This window comes from Petaurus breviceps, unplaced genomic scaffold, assembly GCF_028583685.1.
Source record: "Petaurus breviceps papuanus isolate PSGF00001 unplaced genomic scaffold, PetGlider_PUasm1.0 175, whole genome shotgun sequence".
NCBI classification, from domain to species: domain Eukaryota; kingdom Metazoa; phylum Chordata; class Mammalia; order Diprotodontia; family Petauridae; genus Petaurus; species Petaurus breviceps.
Genome location: NW_027185764.1, coordinates 48,363,076 through 48,380,211, shown reverse-complemented (window position 1 = coordinate 48,380,211; position 17,136 = coordinate 48,363,076). Strand labels below are relative to the sequence as shown.

Here is a 17,136-nt window from a genome sequence, read left to right as displayed (position 1 = left end):
GTTGCAGGGTACACTCATCTCTGTCTCAAGAAAGGTTTTGAGCATTTAGAGGAAATTAAACTTGACTAAAAGAATTGTTGGTGCAGCTTTGACCTTTTAGTCTCACTTTTGCCCATCTTTTATTCATTTGTAAATTCGACTTCAGACTACCCTCTTCTAAATTTGTGAGATAGAATTTTAAACTAGGCTATGCATTGGAAGTGCCCTCTTTGTTTTAAGTGAGATTACCTGTTTAGGCTATTTGAGAGACTCACCAAGAGAAGAAAAGCAAAGACTGAATATAGGTGGAAAAGTGTGAAGTAACTATGTAAATACCTGTCTACTATAAGCATGAACATTTTCCTTCTGGGAAATTTGGAGTCTTGAATTTTTTGTCTATTAGTGCATATAATGTTTATATGCATCACCTCCGCGGCTGGAGTTGCCTTGGATACATACATTTCAATTTTGGAAAAATAGAAATGTCATTCTTAATCTGAGAAGTACAGTATAGGAATGGAATTATACAAAGGAATCTTTAGGGGAAATGATAAAAGATCTCTGTAAATTGAGTATTATGTGATAAGCACACTGTAAAATACTAACATGTGAACATACAAATAGATGTAATAAGAAACTCTTGTCATAAATGATATCTTTATCTTTCATTACATAAAAGTTGTACTTTTCAAAATTGTATTTTATGGTTCTAAAATAAACTTGGTTTGTTCATTCTATCCAGTACCAATATTCAATCTCACATGATCTACTAGGGGCTTCCCTGTTGCTCAAATCTCCCTCATCCTTAAAAAAAAATCCTTCTCATCCCCTCAAGTTATCATCCTCTATCTCTCCCTTTGCTAACTAAACTACCCTTAAAAAAAGAAGCTGCCCTCTTTGCATCCATTCCTATATTCTTTGCTCACTTTGAACCTTTTACAGTTTGACTTCTGACCTTATCTCCCGAATCAGTAACTCACAATTGTTAAATACTAATAGCCTTTTCTCAATCATTATCCTTCTTGACCTCTCTGTAGTATTTGACAACTTGTTCCTCCTGGATACTCTGTCTTTAAGTTTTTGTGAAGCTGCCCCCTCGTGGTTCTCCTCCTACCTGTTTAACCACTCCTCAGTCACCTTTACTGGATTGTCACCTTCCCCTACCTGTGGGGTGTACCCCAAAGCTTTACCCGTGACTCTTTCCTTTCTCTACACTTCTCTTCATAACATCTTCAGCTCAGATAGGTTAAACTATCATCTCAGTGCAGGTGACTCCAATATGTCTATATCCAGCCCAATTCCCCTCTGAAGGATAGTACTATATCACCTAGTTACCTCTTGGAAATTTTGAATCGAATGTTCTGTGGACATCTTAAATTCACCATATCTAAACCGGGATGCATTATCTCTCACCCACTTCAGCCTACTCCTTTCTCATACTTCCCTATTTCTTTTGAAGTTTCCGTCATCCTTACAGTCACCTGAGTTTAGAGTCTTAATGTTTTCTTCTACTCTTCATTCTGGATCACTCTATGCATCCAGTGAGTTGTGAAGTGTTGTCATTTCTGCCTCTGTGACATCTCTCGTGTCCACCACCCTTATTTAAATCCTTATCACCAGAACAATTGCAATATCCTCACCATTGGTCCCCCTCCCCTCAATTCTTCCTAAACACAGTAGTGACCACATCACTCCCCTACTCAGTGAACTCCAGTGGGTTCCCATAACCTTTAGCCTCAAACATAAAACCCTTTGCTTGGTATTTAAAGTCCTTTCCAATGTGTCTCCAACCTTGTTGTATGTGCTGCAATTCACACAGACTAAGATGCAGCTAGACTGGTCTTATTACAGTTCCTCATACCTGACACCCTATCTTCCATCTCTGAGCCTTTGCACTAACTACGTTCTGTGACTGGACTGCACTCTCTCCTTCCCCAAACCCCTTAGAATTCCTAGTTTTCTATAAGATACATCTCAGATTCTTGCCTAAAAATGAGGTATTTTGTGATCACCTCCCCACCATTGTTTGTGCCTTGCCTCAAAGGTAGTAACCTTATATTTGTAAAATGCTTTAGCACACTACCTGGGATATAGCAGGCACTACTTGAATGCTAGCTATTATTGTCGTTATTATTGTTATTTCAGCACACTTCTCCATGATCATGTTGTTTCCTCCTTCTAGACTGTAAGTTTAGACTCCTTGAGTTTCTGGGACTGTTTCACTTTTGTCTTCATCTCCTCAGTACGTGGCACACAGTAGGTACTTAATAAGTGCTTGTTGATTGACCGATTCACAGGATACTGATGATGCATGGTAGTGGAAAATCTACTATTGAGATTGAGCCTATTTTTTCTAGATTGGTTAATTGAGTAAGTGAAGGATTACTAATGATTTCTTCTGTTCTATCGGTACAGTAATGATTTCAGTGGTCACATATTTGCATGTAAGTGTGCATCTTACGTAATGTTAAGTGTTTATGTTACAATTCCAGTTTAACATTGTGAAATATAACCTGTTTTGCCCATTTTAATGCCCTAAATTTAACCAACTAAAAGTTTCGAAATCTTTCCAAAATCCCGACTCTTTTTGGAACAAGACATGCTTTGAACCCTGATAGATCAGCCAGCACAGACCAGTATATAGGGAATATATATATATACATATATATATATATATATATGTATTCCCTATACCCTAGGGAAATTATCTGCATCTTAAATACAAATTGGTGTTTGTAGTTTTTGAAACAGTCTTAGAGCTTATTAAGTCATATAAAGACTGCAGTAAAGTAGGAGTTCTAAGAATACCTAATAAATTAATAGATGTAATTATATTCTGCATAATTAAAATATTTTAAAAGTAACATCTTTAGTATATAAGCTTTAAAACTTGTAAAAATTCTTTTAATTTCTTTCAACTGAAACCTTAATTTGAGGCACTCTAGAGGGAGCTGCACTAATATATTTATACAAAACCATCTAGAGTTTTGTTATCTATAGTGATGATTTATCTTGCTACACTGATGATGGTCATCAGATTTATACATGTACAGCAGTTTCAGATTCTGATCTAAAGGCGTTAAAGCACTAGGAAACAAGGGCTCTTTGATTTTGTCCTTTTAGATTATTGTTTTCCTCTACCAGTGGTTCACATAACATAACACTCACAGTGCATATGTGCAACACGTGGAGGTTTTTGAAGAAAAGGAAATACTTTTTTTTTTCTTTTTGAAAACCTGCAAAACAATTTCCCCAAAAACATACTTATAATGTATCATATGCTTTTCTTTTTTGTTGCTGTTGGAAAGGTTTAGCACTTGTGTCTAGTTGATAGAGTGAGTTGATACCTTTCAAATTTAGGTTTAGAGTTAAAAGGAAGGAAAGCCATCATCACTTCTCTCCTTTTATGTGTAATTATAAAGATTTGTAAATTGTAAAGTATGATACAAAAATATAAGTTATCTATGCAAAAACATTAAGGTTTCTGAGAGGATATTCTCATAATTTAAAATAAAATAGAAAGTTTTAAGAAGCAGAATGATTGGTATAAAAACCATTGTGTTTGAATCTTTCAGGAATATTAAGGATTTCAGTAGGAGGTACAAACACAACCATTCATAATGCACAATATTAAAAGGTAAAATACATTCAAGAATTGCAGAACAAATGTATGAGACCTGGAGGAAAAGGTTGTTTTTGACCGGAAGACTTAGGAAAGATTTAATGGAGGAAGGGGTGTTGGAATCTTCCTTGAAAGCATGAACATGTATCCAAGCAAAAGGAAGACATTCCTGACTAGGGAAAGGGTGAACAAAGCACAGAAGTGGAAGAACACATGGTATATTATAGGGATTAGATACTAGAACTTTGCTGTAACAGCTGCAAATAAGTAGCCCCCAAAGAGAGTAAAGATTGGAAGTGCCCTACTTTCACAACAGTGTGCCTCTCTACCCTTCTTGCACTTGTGTGTGAGCAGACACACACACACACACACACACGTACATAGACTTTCCATTGTGTCTCCTAGGATGCTGAACATAAGAAAAAAAGAGTCAGAACCACATAGGTGAGGTGACAAAGTGGGGTATCAACTTTCTCTTTAGTCTGAAGAGATGACCTGTATCCCACAACCATGAACATGAGTGCCCAAGTTCACATACTGAGACACTCAGAGATAGATACCACCATTTCAGGACTACATTCCTTCCTTAATACCTAACAATCTAGGAAACTGAGACAAAAGAGATAGCAGTTCAATTCTGGTGACTCCCTGTGGCCTCTAGTATCAAATACAAAATACTCTGTTTGGCATTCAAAATCCATAATGACCTAGCACACTCCTGCCTTTCCAGTATTCTCACACCTTATTCCCTGCCATTTACTTTTTGATCCAGTGACATTGGTCTCTTAGCTGTTCCATGAACAAGATACTCAGATCTCAGTTCTAAGCATTTTCTCTGACTGTCCTCCTTGCCTGGAACACTCTTCCTCCTCAACTCTGCTTACTGACTTCCCTGACTTTTTTTTTCAAATGCTTTATTAACTTCTGATTTACATCATTCATTTCTGCCAGATTTTGAGTTGCAAATTTTCTCCCCGTTTTTCCCCTACCCACCGCCCCAAAATAGCAGTCCCACAGGATATCCCCTTCTCCAATCTGCTCTCTCCCATATTTTCTCCCATACCCCTTTTGACTTTTCCAGTGGATCTCTATGCCCCAGTGCCTGTATGTATATCTTATTTCCCAGTTACATGTAAAAGTATTAATAATAGTGTGTATATATATATACATATATATTTAAACATTTGATTTTAAAACTTTGAATTCCAGATTCATTCCCTTCCTCCCTTGTCACCCACCCTTACTGGGAAGATAAGCAGTTCAGTATAGGTTGTACATATATGGCTAATGCAAAACAATAACATAGTAGATATATTGTAAAAGACTGACAATATTTCCTTCCCTCCTATCCCACCTCCTACTTGTTCTATTCTCTACTTTGATCCCGTCCCTTTTCAAAAGTGGGTGCTTCCAACTTCCCTCCCCCCCGGCCTGCTCTCCCTTCCATCATACCCCCTCTCATCCCCTTCCCCCCTACTCTCCTGTAGGGTGATATACCCTATTTAGTGTGTATTTCATTCCCTCCTCAAGCCAAATTCAATGGGAATAAGGTTGACTCATTCCCTTTTGCCTTCCTATTCTTCCCCTCCATTGAAACCATTTTCCCTTGCCTCCTCTATATGAGATAGTTTACTCTATTCTGTCTCTCCCCATCTCCTCTCATTATATTCCTCTCTCACCTCTTAATTTCATCCTTTAAGTATCATCCCTTCCTGTTAAATTGGTCCTGTGCCCTCTATCTGTGTATACCTGTAAACATATATACACACATTCACATATGTATTCATATGCCCATATACCCTCATATACATATATATTTCTATTCCCTTCAACTACTAAGAAAGGTTTCATTAGTTACAATTATTGTTTTTCCATGTAGGAATGTTAATAGTTCAACTTTGATAAGTTCCTTATGATTTCTTTTCCCTGTTTACCTTCTCATGCTTCTCTTGCTTCTTGTATCTGAATGTCAAATTTTCTATTCAACTCTGGTTTTTTCAACAAGAATGCTTGAAAGTCCTCTATTCCACTGAATGACCATATTTTCTCCTGAAACATGATACTCATTTTTGCTGGGTAGGTGACTCTTGGTTTTAATTCCAGCTCCTTTGACCTCCGGTATATCTTCTCTGACTTCTTTTAAGTCTCAACTAACATCCTATCTTTTACTGGAAGGCTTCTCTAACCCTTTTTAATTCTAATTTCTTCCTTCTGTTAGTTATTTACTATTTATCCTGTATATGACTTGCTTTGTCTATATTTGTCAGCATGTTGCAACCTTCATTAAATTGTAGGCTCCTTGGGGGCAGGAACAGCCTTTTGCCTCTTTTTTGTAACCCCAGTACTTGGCACAGTGCATAGTAGTAGTACATAGTAGACTCTTAACAAATGTTTATTGATTGATTAATTGTTTCTCATAATTCACTTTGCTAAGAGGAGAGAGAATCCAGAAATGAGGAAAAGGACTTGAATTTGCCTCAGTACTCTGATCATAATGCTGAGTGAGATAGATATTTATGGTAGATTGAGTGGTGAGTGTGATTGTGGGAGTGGGGTCATGACTCACATTAAAGTTGACCACAAAATAATTAGGAAAAGATTTCAGTAAGCTCCAAAAGATGACCAGCACCTGTACAGCAGCTGTCTTTCCAATAAGCATGAAAAGAAAAAGCAATCATTTCCATGTCTCCTAGCCTTTATTCTACTTTTCTAGTTACATACTGTGATAAGTTCCTAGCCCATAATGTCACAATTGTTTAGTTTTCAAAATGTTATCCTCTCTAGAGTCATAAAGTGAAAAATAGACAAATTTTAAAAGTGCCATTGAGAGCATTGTATTTTTTCTTAGTTTTAAGAATTCAGACCTTTCAGATTAAATATATCCATATTAAATATATCCATGAACAAATTTTATGAAGAATTTATTCTGTGTAATTTATATTCATCACTCTAGTATCAATTGCTGACAAACTGGATGTTTCAATCTTTTAATGGAAATATGATCACATCTAATTCCTCCAGCAGTACATATTACAACCTATCTGCTCCTTTTTGTCCCGTGTGACTTTTACCCCTGATCTCTAACCATCCATTCACAGGAGCATCCACCCAATTAAGGACCTTCATGTAAGTCTTCTGATACTCACATGGGTAACAACATAGCATGTGCAGACTGTCCATTGGTTTTCCCTCACTCGCACTATATGACCAGTCTGTCTCTTTTCCTGGTCATACACTTCTTTGATGTGTTTTACTCTGTGTCATGTTCACAGTTCTTGATTGTCAATGTTCTTCAGTCTATGCCCTCCAGTCATTATTAAGATATTACTGTTTACCGGGCACTGTGCTAATCACTGGAGATACAAAGAAAGGTTTAAAAAAAACAGTCCCTGCTATCAAAGAACATACATCCTAATGGGGGAAACTACATGTAAATGACTGGGTACATAAAATATGTGGGGTTAAATATGTGGGGATTAAAGGTATACTGAAAGAGGGGTGAGGTTAGCAACAGGGGGACCAGGGAGAGTCTCATGTAGAAAACAGGTTTTGACCTGAGCCTTGAAGTAAGTCAGGGAGACTAAGAGGTGCAGGTGGGGCATGGTGGTGCTCCATTAGAGGGCAGGATATATCTTCAAAGCAGGGAAGATCTTCAAATACCATTACAGAGGGATATCCTCAAAGAAATACAGATCCAAGAGGGTAGAGTGGTATATTTGAGAAATGCAAGTAGACCAACGTCCCCAGTCACAGAATTCAGGGAGAGTAGGATGTGCAAAGACTGAAAGGTTGGGAGCAACCAGGTTGTGAAAAACTTTAAATGACAGATAGAGGACTTTGTAATTGATTCCACAGGTAACAGGGTATTCCCTTGAATGGGGGATGAAGTGGGAAGGGTAGCATGGTCAGAAAGATCACCTCTACAACAGAGGAGTAGAGGATGGAGTTGGGAGGGGGGGTGGAGATGAAGCAGGGAGATCAATGGGATGGCTATCACAGTAGTCTAAGAGAGGTAATGAGGGCTTGAGCTAAGGTTGTGGCTGGATGAGTGAAGAAAAGGTGGCATAGAGTCAGGAAGACCTGAGTTCAAATCCAGCCTTAGACACTTACTAGTAGTTGGAGATATCTGACTAGAGAGTAGGACAGAGAATAAAGTTGTGCCTGTCCTTTGCCTTTTGGGTAACTGATAATTTTAATTCTTCAGAGATTGTGGTTTCACAGCCATATAGATCCCCTAAAAGAATATTAATGTTAAAATTATGGTATTTTGTTTTATAGACAAGCATGGACTCCTTAAAAGCATTGTGTAGTCTCTCAAATGTAATGCCACTAACTCTTCCCTATTCAATTCCAGGCCCAGTTAATTGCCCATCTATAGCATCTCTCCAAGATATTTAGGCTAATGGACTCTTTGTCTACTTGGTTTTTCCTATGTGGATATTTAGTCCAAACTCTTTTGAGTGACTTTGAATCCCTCATTTTATTGACTTTGCTGCTTTCCAGGGCTTGATACAGTTAATATGTCATCTAGAACCAGGAGCTTCCAGGATCTTCATATACTTTATTTGGGTTCTGCCTTGGACATCTAATGGGATAACACATGTAAAGTGCTTTGCAACCCTGAAAGTGCCATATAAATGCTAGCTATTCTTATTATTTTTATTATTATTCAAGATAGTGACAAACTGCTTTGTCACTATGCCACCCTATTTTATGCTTAATATTCCTGTCATTGAATAAGGATATATTCTCTTTTGGTTTTTTTTTTGAACCTTTTCAGTTAATTGTGTAACTCTTAAGATGTATTCTATATAGTGCATTAATTACCTTTTCCTACTTCCATCGAAGATTCTTTCGATATGTATATGGATTGTTTCCATAAAGCTTTTGTAGAGATATAAAAGTAGACATGTAGAAAATAATTACTCATGTTTTCATGATTGCCTTTTATTGAGTGTCAATAATGTCACAGTGTCTGACGTTTTCTCACGTTTCTGACGTTTCTAATATTCTTTTTTTTCGCATACTTTGAGAATTGATCTCTCTTTGCCTTCAAAATCATATTGCCTCCAACATCATTAATTTGCTAATACTTGGTTTGGTCTGCTTCCTCTTCCCATCTTTATTTTCTTTAGTATTTTTCCTATTTTCTTAGGCGTCACATCTAGGTCCAGATGCAGCAGGTCCTCTTTCACTGATGGAGAATGTTAAAGATTCTCACCGCCCCCATTTTTCATTTATTGGTTATCGTTCCAGTTTCATCTTTACATGCTCTTAAAATTATCTAATTTAATTGTATCTCACATAAACCCTTCTGTAAACTTGTTCTCTCCCCTCTCTCAGGGTTTCCTGCTCTTCTGTGAGGCTGCTCTGCTCCTGAGAGCAATCATCCTACTCCCAGTCATCCAGGTTCCCAACCTTAATATCATCATGGACTCTTCACTACCATTTACCCCACATATCCAGTCTGTTGTCTAATCTTGTTGTTTCTGCATTTTTCACTTATTTCTTCACTTGTACAGTCACCACCCTAGTAAAGTCTGTCAGTCTGTAAGCATTAATAAATGCCTACTATTTGCCAGGCACTGTGTTAAGTACTAGAGCTACAAAGAAAAGCAAAAGGTAGTTCCTGCTCATATCGCTTTTTTTTTTTTTTTTGCTTTTTGGAGAGCAATTGGGGTTAAGTGACTTGCCCAAAGTCACACGGGCTAGTAAGTGTGTCAAGTGTCTGAGGCCGAATTTGAACTCAGGTCCTCCTGACTCCAGGGCTGGTTCTCTATTCACTGTGCCACCTAGCTGCCCCTGCTCATACCACTTCGAAGGCTGTATCCCAGAGATCATAAAAATGGGAAAGGGACCCACACATACAAAAATATTTATAGTAGCTCTTTTTGTGGTGGCAAAGAATTAGAAATCAAGGGGATACCCTTCACTTGGGGGAATGGCTAAACAAGTAAATGTAATTGAATACTATTGTGCCATAAGAAATGATGAGCAGGCAGACTTCAGAAAAAACTTGAAAGACATATATGAACTGATGTTGAGTGAAGTGAGCAGAACCAGGAGAACATTAAACACAGTTACAGCCACATTGTGCGATGACTCTTTGATAGACTTAACTCTTCTCAGCAATGCAAGGTTCTAAGACAACTCCAAAAGGCTCATCATGGGAAATGTTATCCATATCTAGAAAGAATTACAGTCTGAATGCAGATCAAAGCATACTATTTGCTCTCTCTTTTTTGTTTTGTTTTGTTTCTTCTTTCTCATGGTTCATTCCATTGGTTATAATTCTTCTTTACAACATGACTAATGTAAAAATATGTTTAATATGAATGTGTATATAGAGCCTATATCAGATTGCATGCTGTCTTGGAGAGGGTGGAGGGGAAGGGGAGGGATTTAAAACTCAAAACCTTGTGGAACTGAATGTTGACATCTAACACTAAATAAATAAATGCGTTTTTTTAAAAGGATAGTTCCTGCTCTCAAAGAATACACAATCTAGTGGAGGACAGAACATGAAAATAGCTATGTACAAGATAAATTGGCAATAATGAATAGAAGAAAAACATAAGCATTAAGAGGAATCAAAAAAGGCTTCTTGTGGAGGATGGGGTTTTAGCTAGTACTTGAAGGAAGTCAGTAAACCACCTCTCACCTGAATCACTCTAATTGCCTTCTAATTAGTCTCCTTGAATCCTGTCTTCCCAGTCCAATTCATCCTACTTACGTTCAAGTCCCAAAGTCTTTTCCTTTAGGTTTAGGATCGACCGTGTCATGTCCTACTCAATAAAAATTACAGTGGCCCCCTATTATTACCTTCTGGATCAAATATAAAGTCTTCAGTCTTTCACATTCTGGGCTCTTCCTATGTTTTCAGTCCAATAACACTTTAATCCCCTCCACACAATCTATAATCTTGCTTCACTGGCCTATATTCATTTCTTCCGATATGATGCAATATGTGCTTTTGCAATAATTACCCCTCCCCCCACACCCAGAGTGTGCTCTGTCCTCAGCTCCATCTCTCAGCTTCCCTGGCCTCCTTCACATGCAGAAGGCCTTCCCTGGTGCATTCCTTTGTCTCCTATCCTCCTACCATTCCTACCTTCCTTTTGAAATTATATCCATCATTCTGTGTGTTATGCATATATATGTGTGTATACATATATATATATATATATATATATATATATATATACAGACACATACCCGTAATGTACATAGTTATTTGCATATCATTTCCCTCATGGAAAAACAGACTCCTTGAAGGCAAAGAAAATATATTTTCGTATCCCCAGTACTTAATATAGTACCTGGCACATAAGCTCTTAGTAAATGCTTGTTGATTGACTAAGATTTTACACATGAGTTTAATATTCTAAACCAGTGTTGTCCTATGCTCCCATATCTTTCTGCTTGACAAGGAGACCAGGTATTTGCTGGCTAAAGCAAGTTCTAGATTCTTTTGGCTGCTTTCCTGTCACAGTAGATTTACATCATTTAAACTTTCACAGGAAAGGGAAATCCTCTATGTAGATGCCTATTCTTTTATCTGTTTCCCATTTTTCAGCACCCAAAGATAGATGAAATACATGGAACTGGTACTGTTTTAATTGCATACTGTATTTTCTTCTCATTTTCCTTCTATTTCAGTATTAATTTTGATCTAGATTCTTAAGTTGATGGTCAGGCTAATTTGGAAGTAACTCCCACATCAGTAACCTACTATTTCTCATCTATTAGAGACAATTTCATTTTTTGTGATATTAATTTATCACTCATCGTATCAGCCACCTTCTATCTCTCTTGAAGAAAGCTTTCATAATCTAAGTATGGATGGAAATGCAGAATGTCCCAAAAGTCTCAATGTTATTTTAAGCTATTAAATTTTTAAAAAATATATTAAAGCTAAAAACAGCACTGAGACTTTGGGTTCAGTGTGTGTCTGTGTCTGTGTCTGTGTGTAATGAATAGCATACAACATGAATATATTCACCTTGGAATGCAACCTCAGAATCACCATTTACTCTTCACCCTCATTCTCCTTACCCCATACCCAGTTAATTGCCAGGTCTTGTGATTCTACTTCTGCAAAGTCTCTTGTGTATCTTTCTCTCCATTCACATAGGTACCAGCCTAGTTTAATCCTTCATCCCTCCTTACCTCTTTGTCCGTTCCAGCAGTCTCCTAATTGGTCTCTGTTTCCAGTCTCTCCCCTTTCCAGTCCATCAGCCTAAGTGTAATCATCATGCTCTTTTTTTAAGAGTGTGGTTGGCTCCTGTTGCTTCTAGAATGAAATGCATACTCCTCTGCTTGGCATTTGAGGCCCTCACAGTCTGGCCACAGCCTGCCTTTCTAGTCTTTGTCCACATCTCAAACTTTACACCCTCCATTTCAGTCAAATTCACGTACTTGCTGTTCTTGGTATTAGGTATTCTGCTTCCTACTTTTTTTTTTTTTGCCTTAACATTTAAGGGTTCCCCATCCCCACCCCCCCCCTCTCTCTCTCTCTCTCTCTCTTTTTCTCTCCTTCTCTCTCTCTCTCTCTCTCTCTCTCTCTCTCTCTCTCTCTCTCTCTCTCTGTCTCTCTCTGTCTCTCTCTGTCTCTCTCTCCTTGGACTCCTTAGCATCCTTCAAGGTCCGACTCAGATACAGCCTTTTATGAAAAACCTTTTTGCTCTCTCTCCTTCCTCAGATCATATTACATTTAATTATCTATTTGTAACATTGTATCCCCTGCAAAATATTTGTTCCTTAAAGCCAAAGACTATTTTTATGCCTTATTTTTGTGTACCCAGCTTCTAAAACAGTTCAGTGCCTGGAATATAATAAGTGTTTAGTAAATACTGTGAATGAATTATCTCTCCTCAAATTATGTTTTTATCTGTTTACCTGTTGTAAACATTTCCCCACTCTAACTCCTTAGGATAGATTTGGGGGAAAGGAACAAAATATGTCAGCTTCTCAAGGTCAAGGATAATTTTTTGTCTTGTTTTTTTTTGGGGGGGGGGGTGATTATCCAACAAGATGCCTGAACATAAAGAGTCACTTAATAAAAATGTTTGCTAAATGAAGACAAAATGAATGAGGCATATGTATAGTCTATAAGTTTTAGTTTCATTCATTCCTTAATTCTTGAGTCATATTTTTTTTGCCCTCCTTCCCTCAGTCTACCTTTATATTGAAGTCACAGTATATGTTGATTTTATTTGGAGTATATTTTCAAGTTTGAAATTAGAATTTACTACCTCTTTAACCTTTGCAATAGATCTTACTGAAAGGTAAATAAAAAGGAATAAATTAAAAATGTTCAGACTAAGATGAAAAAACTATTAGTAAGTGGATAGAATTAATAAAAGGAACCAAAAACAATGATGAAAAATATCTAGTGATTAGCTATAAAGGGATCAGTGTTTGGGATTTTTTTTCTGAAATTAGAAACATGTACAGTCTTCCTTGGGCTTTCTGTCTGAACCATGAATTTAATGTCAAAATCTTAAATAATTTTAGTTCAAGAAGGAAAAGAAGCTAATTAATGCAGTCAAGGGATCCTGTATGTTATTTATCTAATTGTTGAATATTCAGTTATTTTAATGATATTAATAAAATGTATCACTGCTATAGGAAATCAGAGAATGCTAGTTATTGCCTAGTGCCTAACAGAATGCCATATATATATATATACCAAATGCTTATTAATACATGGTTGTTGAATTGAATTGAAGTTTGCTTATGTCAAATTTCTATCCTGTCCTGTTTTGAGGTATCAGGATTTCATGAGATCACTGTTCTTTTCTGGTCATTTTCTACTGAGAAGTTCTTTTCAGTTCTTGTACTTTTTTCCTAGTACAAATGAATTATAATTTTTAAAAATACCCATAATGAGCACATGCTTTTGTATATTCTATGTCATGATTATGACAAAATGAGGAAATATTTATTACCTATTTTATGATAAGACATTATTGGATTTTGATAGGAGTTATCGCTAGGGTGTCACAAATTTTAATCCATTAATTATATCCATAAATGTCAATGCATCAATGAATTATAATTTCCTCTGCATGAAAGTTATCAGTGTGAGAACTCCTTCCAACTCAGATGTCATACCGTATAGTTTTAGGGCATTTCATAAGGCTTAGAGGTTAAGTTTCTTGCTCATGGGCACAAAGCTGTGGCATCAGAGGTAGAATTTGAATGCAGCTCTTTCTAATTACAAATCTAACACTCCATCTACTACACCACGTTGCCTCTCAATTGTCATAAAAAATGTAACTGGTTTCTTTGAAAAATGTTGATTAAAAATTTGAATTTATTGAATATTTAATTGATTAGAATATAATTCTTAAGGAGGACCTCTTGCCAGAAAATTCCTTAGTTAATTCAGAAGTAGAACATTTAGAAAAATTTCTGCCATCATTTACATAGAGCAAGGGCTTCCTTTATTCACATTTTTGGATTTCCTAAAGTTATTTTCTTGTTTGACTTTACTTTTACTCACTCCATTCTCCAACCTGACTCCATCCTAAGTTCATGTTTCCTACCCTAATCCTAATGTCTTTGCATTCTAGTTTCATCCAATTTTTGTCATCCCAGAGCCTTCTCCTTACTCTCAATTCCCCCATCCTCAGCATGATTCACAGGTACGCAATGGAAGAGACAAGTGGTTCTGGAGAGTATAACTGAAAGATGCTATTCACAGTGGCAAGTGAAACAGATAACTTTGAACAGAATGGGTAGCCCTCAGTTGACCTAGGTCCTCTAGTAGTACTTGAAAAGCAAGACTGGGGAAGAGTGAATAAAAGACTGAAAAGCTGAACTATTTATATTTATCTAATTCCTGGCAACCAAATATGTTATATTCTGCAGTAAAGAATTTTATGCATGCACACATGGATTCTGTTAATCCATCTACTCAAGAATTTGGCCAGGTGGATCGAAAATGGATATAGTTACATGGCGTTTAATGTAGCATGAGATCAGATAATGCTATGATGGAAAATATCTTGGTATTAGAGGAACCAGAGAGGTAGATTGGAGTTTTTCCATCAGTGATAGTGCCAAGAACAAGATCGGGTTTTTTTTTTCAATTTTGCAGAATTAGATAGTATTCAATTTATGTACTATTGCCCTAATCAGGCACCTTTCATATTAGACAATTGTAACCTACAGATGGTTTTCTGTCTAGTATTGTTAAATTTGGTGGAACTTCCCTCCCCACCCCCCAACCTTTATTCTACTGACCTTGACCATCACTGTGATACAGATACGTTTAGAATGTTTTTCTAAAGCAGCAAAAGCACACGTTGTTATCCTGTAACAGAGTTGATTGCTTTATGTATATTGAAGGGCCATTAGTTAGAAAATAAAAATTATGCAAAATGAGAAAGTACTTCAGCAGCTAGATTTAGATTCCCCATTGCCAGAATGTTTTATTATATAGTATTGAATTCATTTTTCATGTTCTGAATGTCAATGTGATTCAATAAAAAATTTTTAAATAAAGAATAAGCTAGTATACAATTTAATAATTAGCATGAAGCATTAAATCACAGTATTAGTCTCTGCTTTAAAAATAATATTGGTGTTGCAGGTGAATTTTTACAGTTATACTACTGTGTTGATAACTAACATTGATTTTAAATTTTTGACATTATAGAAGCAGAAAACATAAGAGACTGAAATTTCAGATGTGGAAATACTGCTGAGGCAGCATTAACAGTGAATTGAATTAACATTAAGTAGTGTTCAGTGAGAGAAGATGTGCATATGTAGACTTTATAGAAAATCAAAAAGGAAATATTTTTATTCAGAATGTCAGCAAACATTATTTCAGTATCTAAAGTATAGTTTTCTATAATCTCTATCAGATAATGAAAGGCATTCAAGATTCTTTCCTTTTTTTAAATGTAGTATTGCATTTTTCTAGAAATAGTTTATACAAATTGTTAACAAGTGATAGCCAAATTTATTCAGAAAAATAGTTCATTTCCATTGATATGAGAAAAATTTGGAAAGTAAAAGACATTTGATACAAAGTAATAGTAAAGACATGATGATGAAATTCAGGGCTGCTGTTTATTGTATTTTACTATAATTTTTCATTAAGCATTCTCTCAATCACTATTTCAAATTAAGGTCAGTAGTGTTAGTAGATTAAACCCTTTTGTCTATTCCTTTTATTCCAAACTATTATTTTCTACTCCCTTTATCTTGCCTGCCAGTGATGAATTCTTTATACCAAGCCACTCTTTATTTTCAGAAATCATTTATTGTTCATAGAAATAACATTCTTTAGAAAGAAGTTAAAGCATAATAGTTTATCGACATAAAGTAATATATTAGAAACCAAAATGGTATTGATAGACTCTGAAGCAAAAGACTTTTGTGTGTATCAGAGTCTGCAAGGAATTACAAGATCATAGTGTGAAAGCAGGGTAGTTAAATTGGATATAAAACGAAAGAACTCTGACAAGTCAAAGAAAGATTGCTTTCTTTTCTGATGTACAATCCACTGAAAATTAGTGGATGTTAGTCCTTAAGTAGCTAACAGTGAACCCCAGGTACCATCTTCCCTGAAGCACAAAAATAGGAAGTCTAAGAAATTGTAAAAGATGTCCTCAGGGATTCCTCCCTTTTTTCACTATGATCCCTCTAATCCTTGAATTGTCAAACCACATGGAAAATAATAGGGCTTCATCGTTCTAAGACTTAAATAGTATTGTGCTTAAAAGAAAATTTGAGGTCTTTCCATATTTCCTGATAAGGGTAGAATGTTTTCAGTTGTGTAAAAAAAAATCCAAACAAGAAATAAGTTTGTGTTTCCTGTTTGATATAATATCATCTCTGACTAAGCAGGCTGCACTCAATTAAAAAAAAAGAAATTACAGCCAATATTTTATTTTCCCTTTTGGAAACAGATGATTCAACGAGAAGCAGATGTAAAAAATAAGGTAACTGCTGTGGCGTTGACAGACTCTGTTCACAATGTGTGGCATCAAGAAGCTGGCAAAACTATTCGGGAATGGATGAGAGAGGTGAGACTGAATTTTCTTAAGTTCTGAGATGAATTGGGTAGGTGTGAGCTTTCCATCTTGAGCCCCTGCCTCCTACCACCCTCCCTGCAGCCTCTGTTACTATGGACAGAACATCCAGGCTCTAGAGGAAACAGCAAAGCACAGATATGATTGAAATAATCACAGAACACCTTATTTTGAAGGACAAGCAGTTTTTCAAAAGCCTATTTGTTTTTCTTCCCTTTATAAAATTATGCATGCATGTAAAAAGAACAAGAACTATGGTTGAAGAAGGTCTCACTGTTAGATTTTTTTTTAACCCCTGATGTTTAATTTTGGCACCAGCTGTTAAGCATAGTGCCATTTAATTGCAAGGAAGAGGCTTAATGTAAGCTCTATCTCATCCCTTTCTTACTGAAAAAGGAGGTCAGTGTATGCCACTCCTAAGTGGATTGCCTGGCCACTACCAGTAGGGGGAGAAGATGTAATAAGCAGGAATGGGTATAAGCCAGA

At 36.3% G+C, this 17,136-nt stretch overlaps 1 protein-coding gene across 1 annotated transcript in view; it reads left to right on the top strand.

Moving 5' to 3' along the window:
• The window catches only part of ARB2A (ARB2 cotranscriptional regulator A), a 527,996-nt gene that overhangs the window by 353,473 nt on the left and 157,387 nt on the right, over positions 1–17,136 (top strand). Inside the window, exon 8 of the mRNA XM_069085441.1 lies at positions 16,528–16,644. Within this exon, the coding sequence (XP_068941542.1) occupies positions 16,528–16,644 (117 nt within the window). The remainder of the gene's footprint in view (positions 1–16,527; positions 16,645–17,136) is intronic.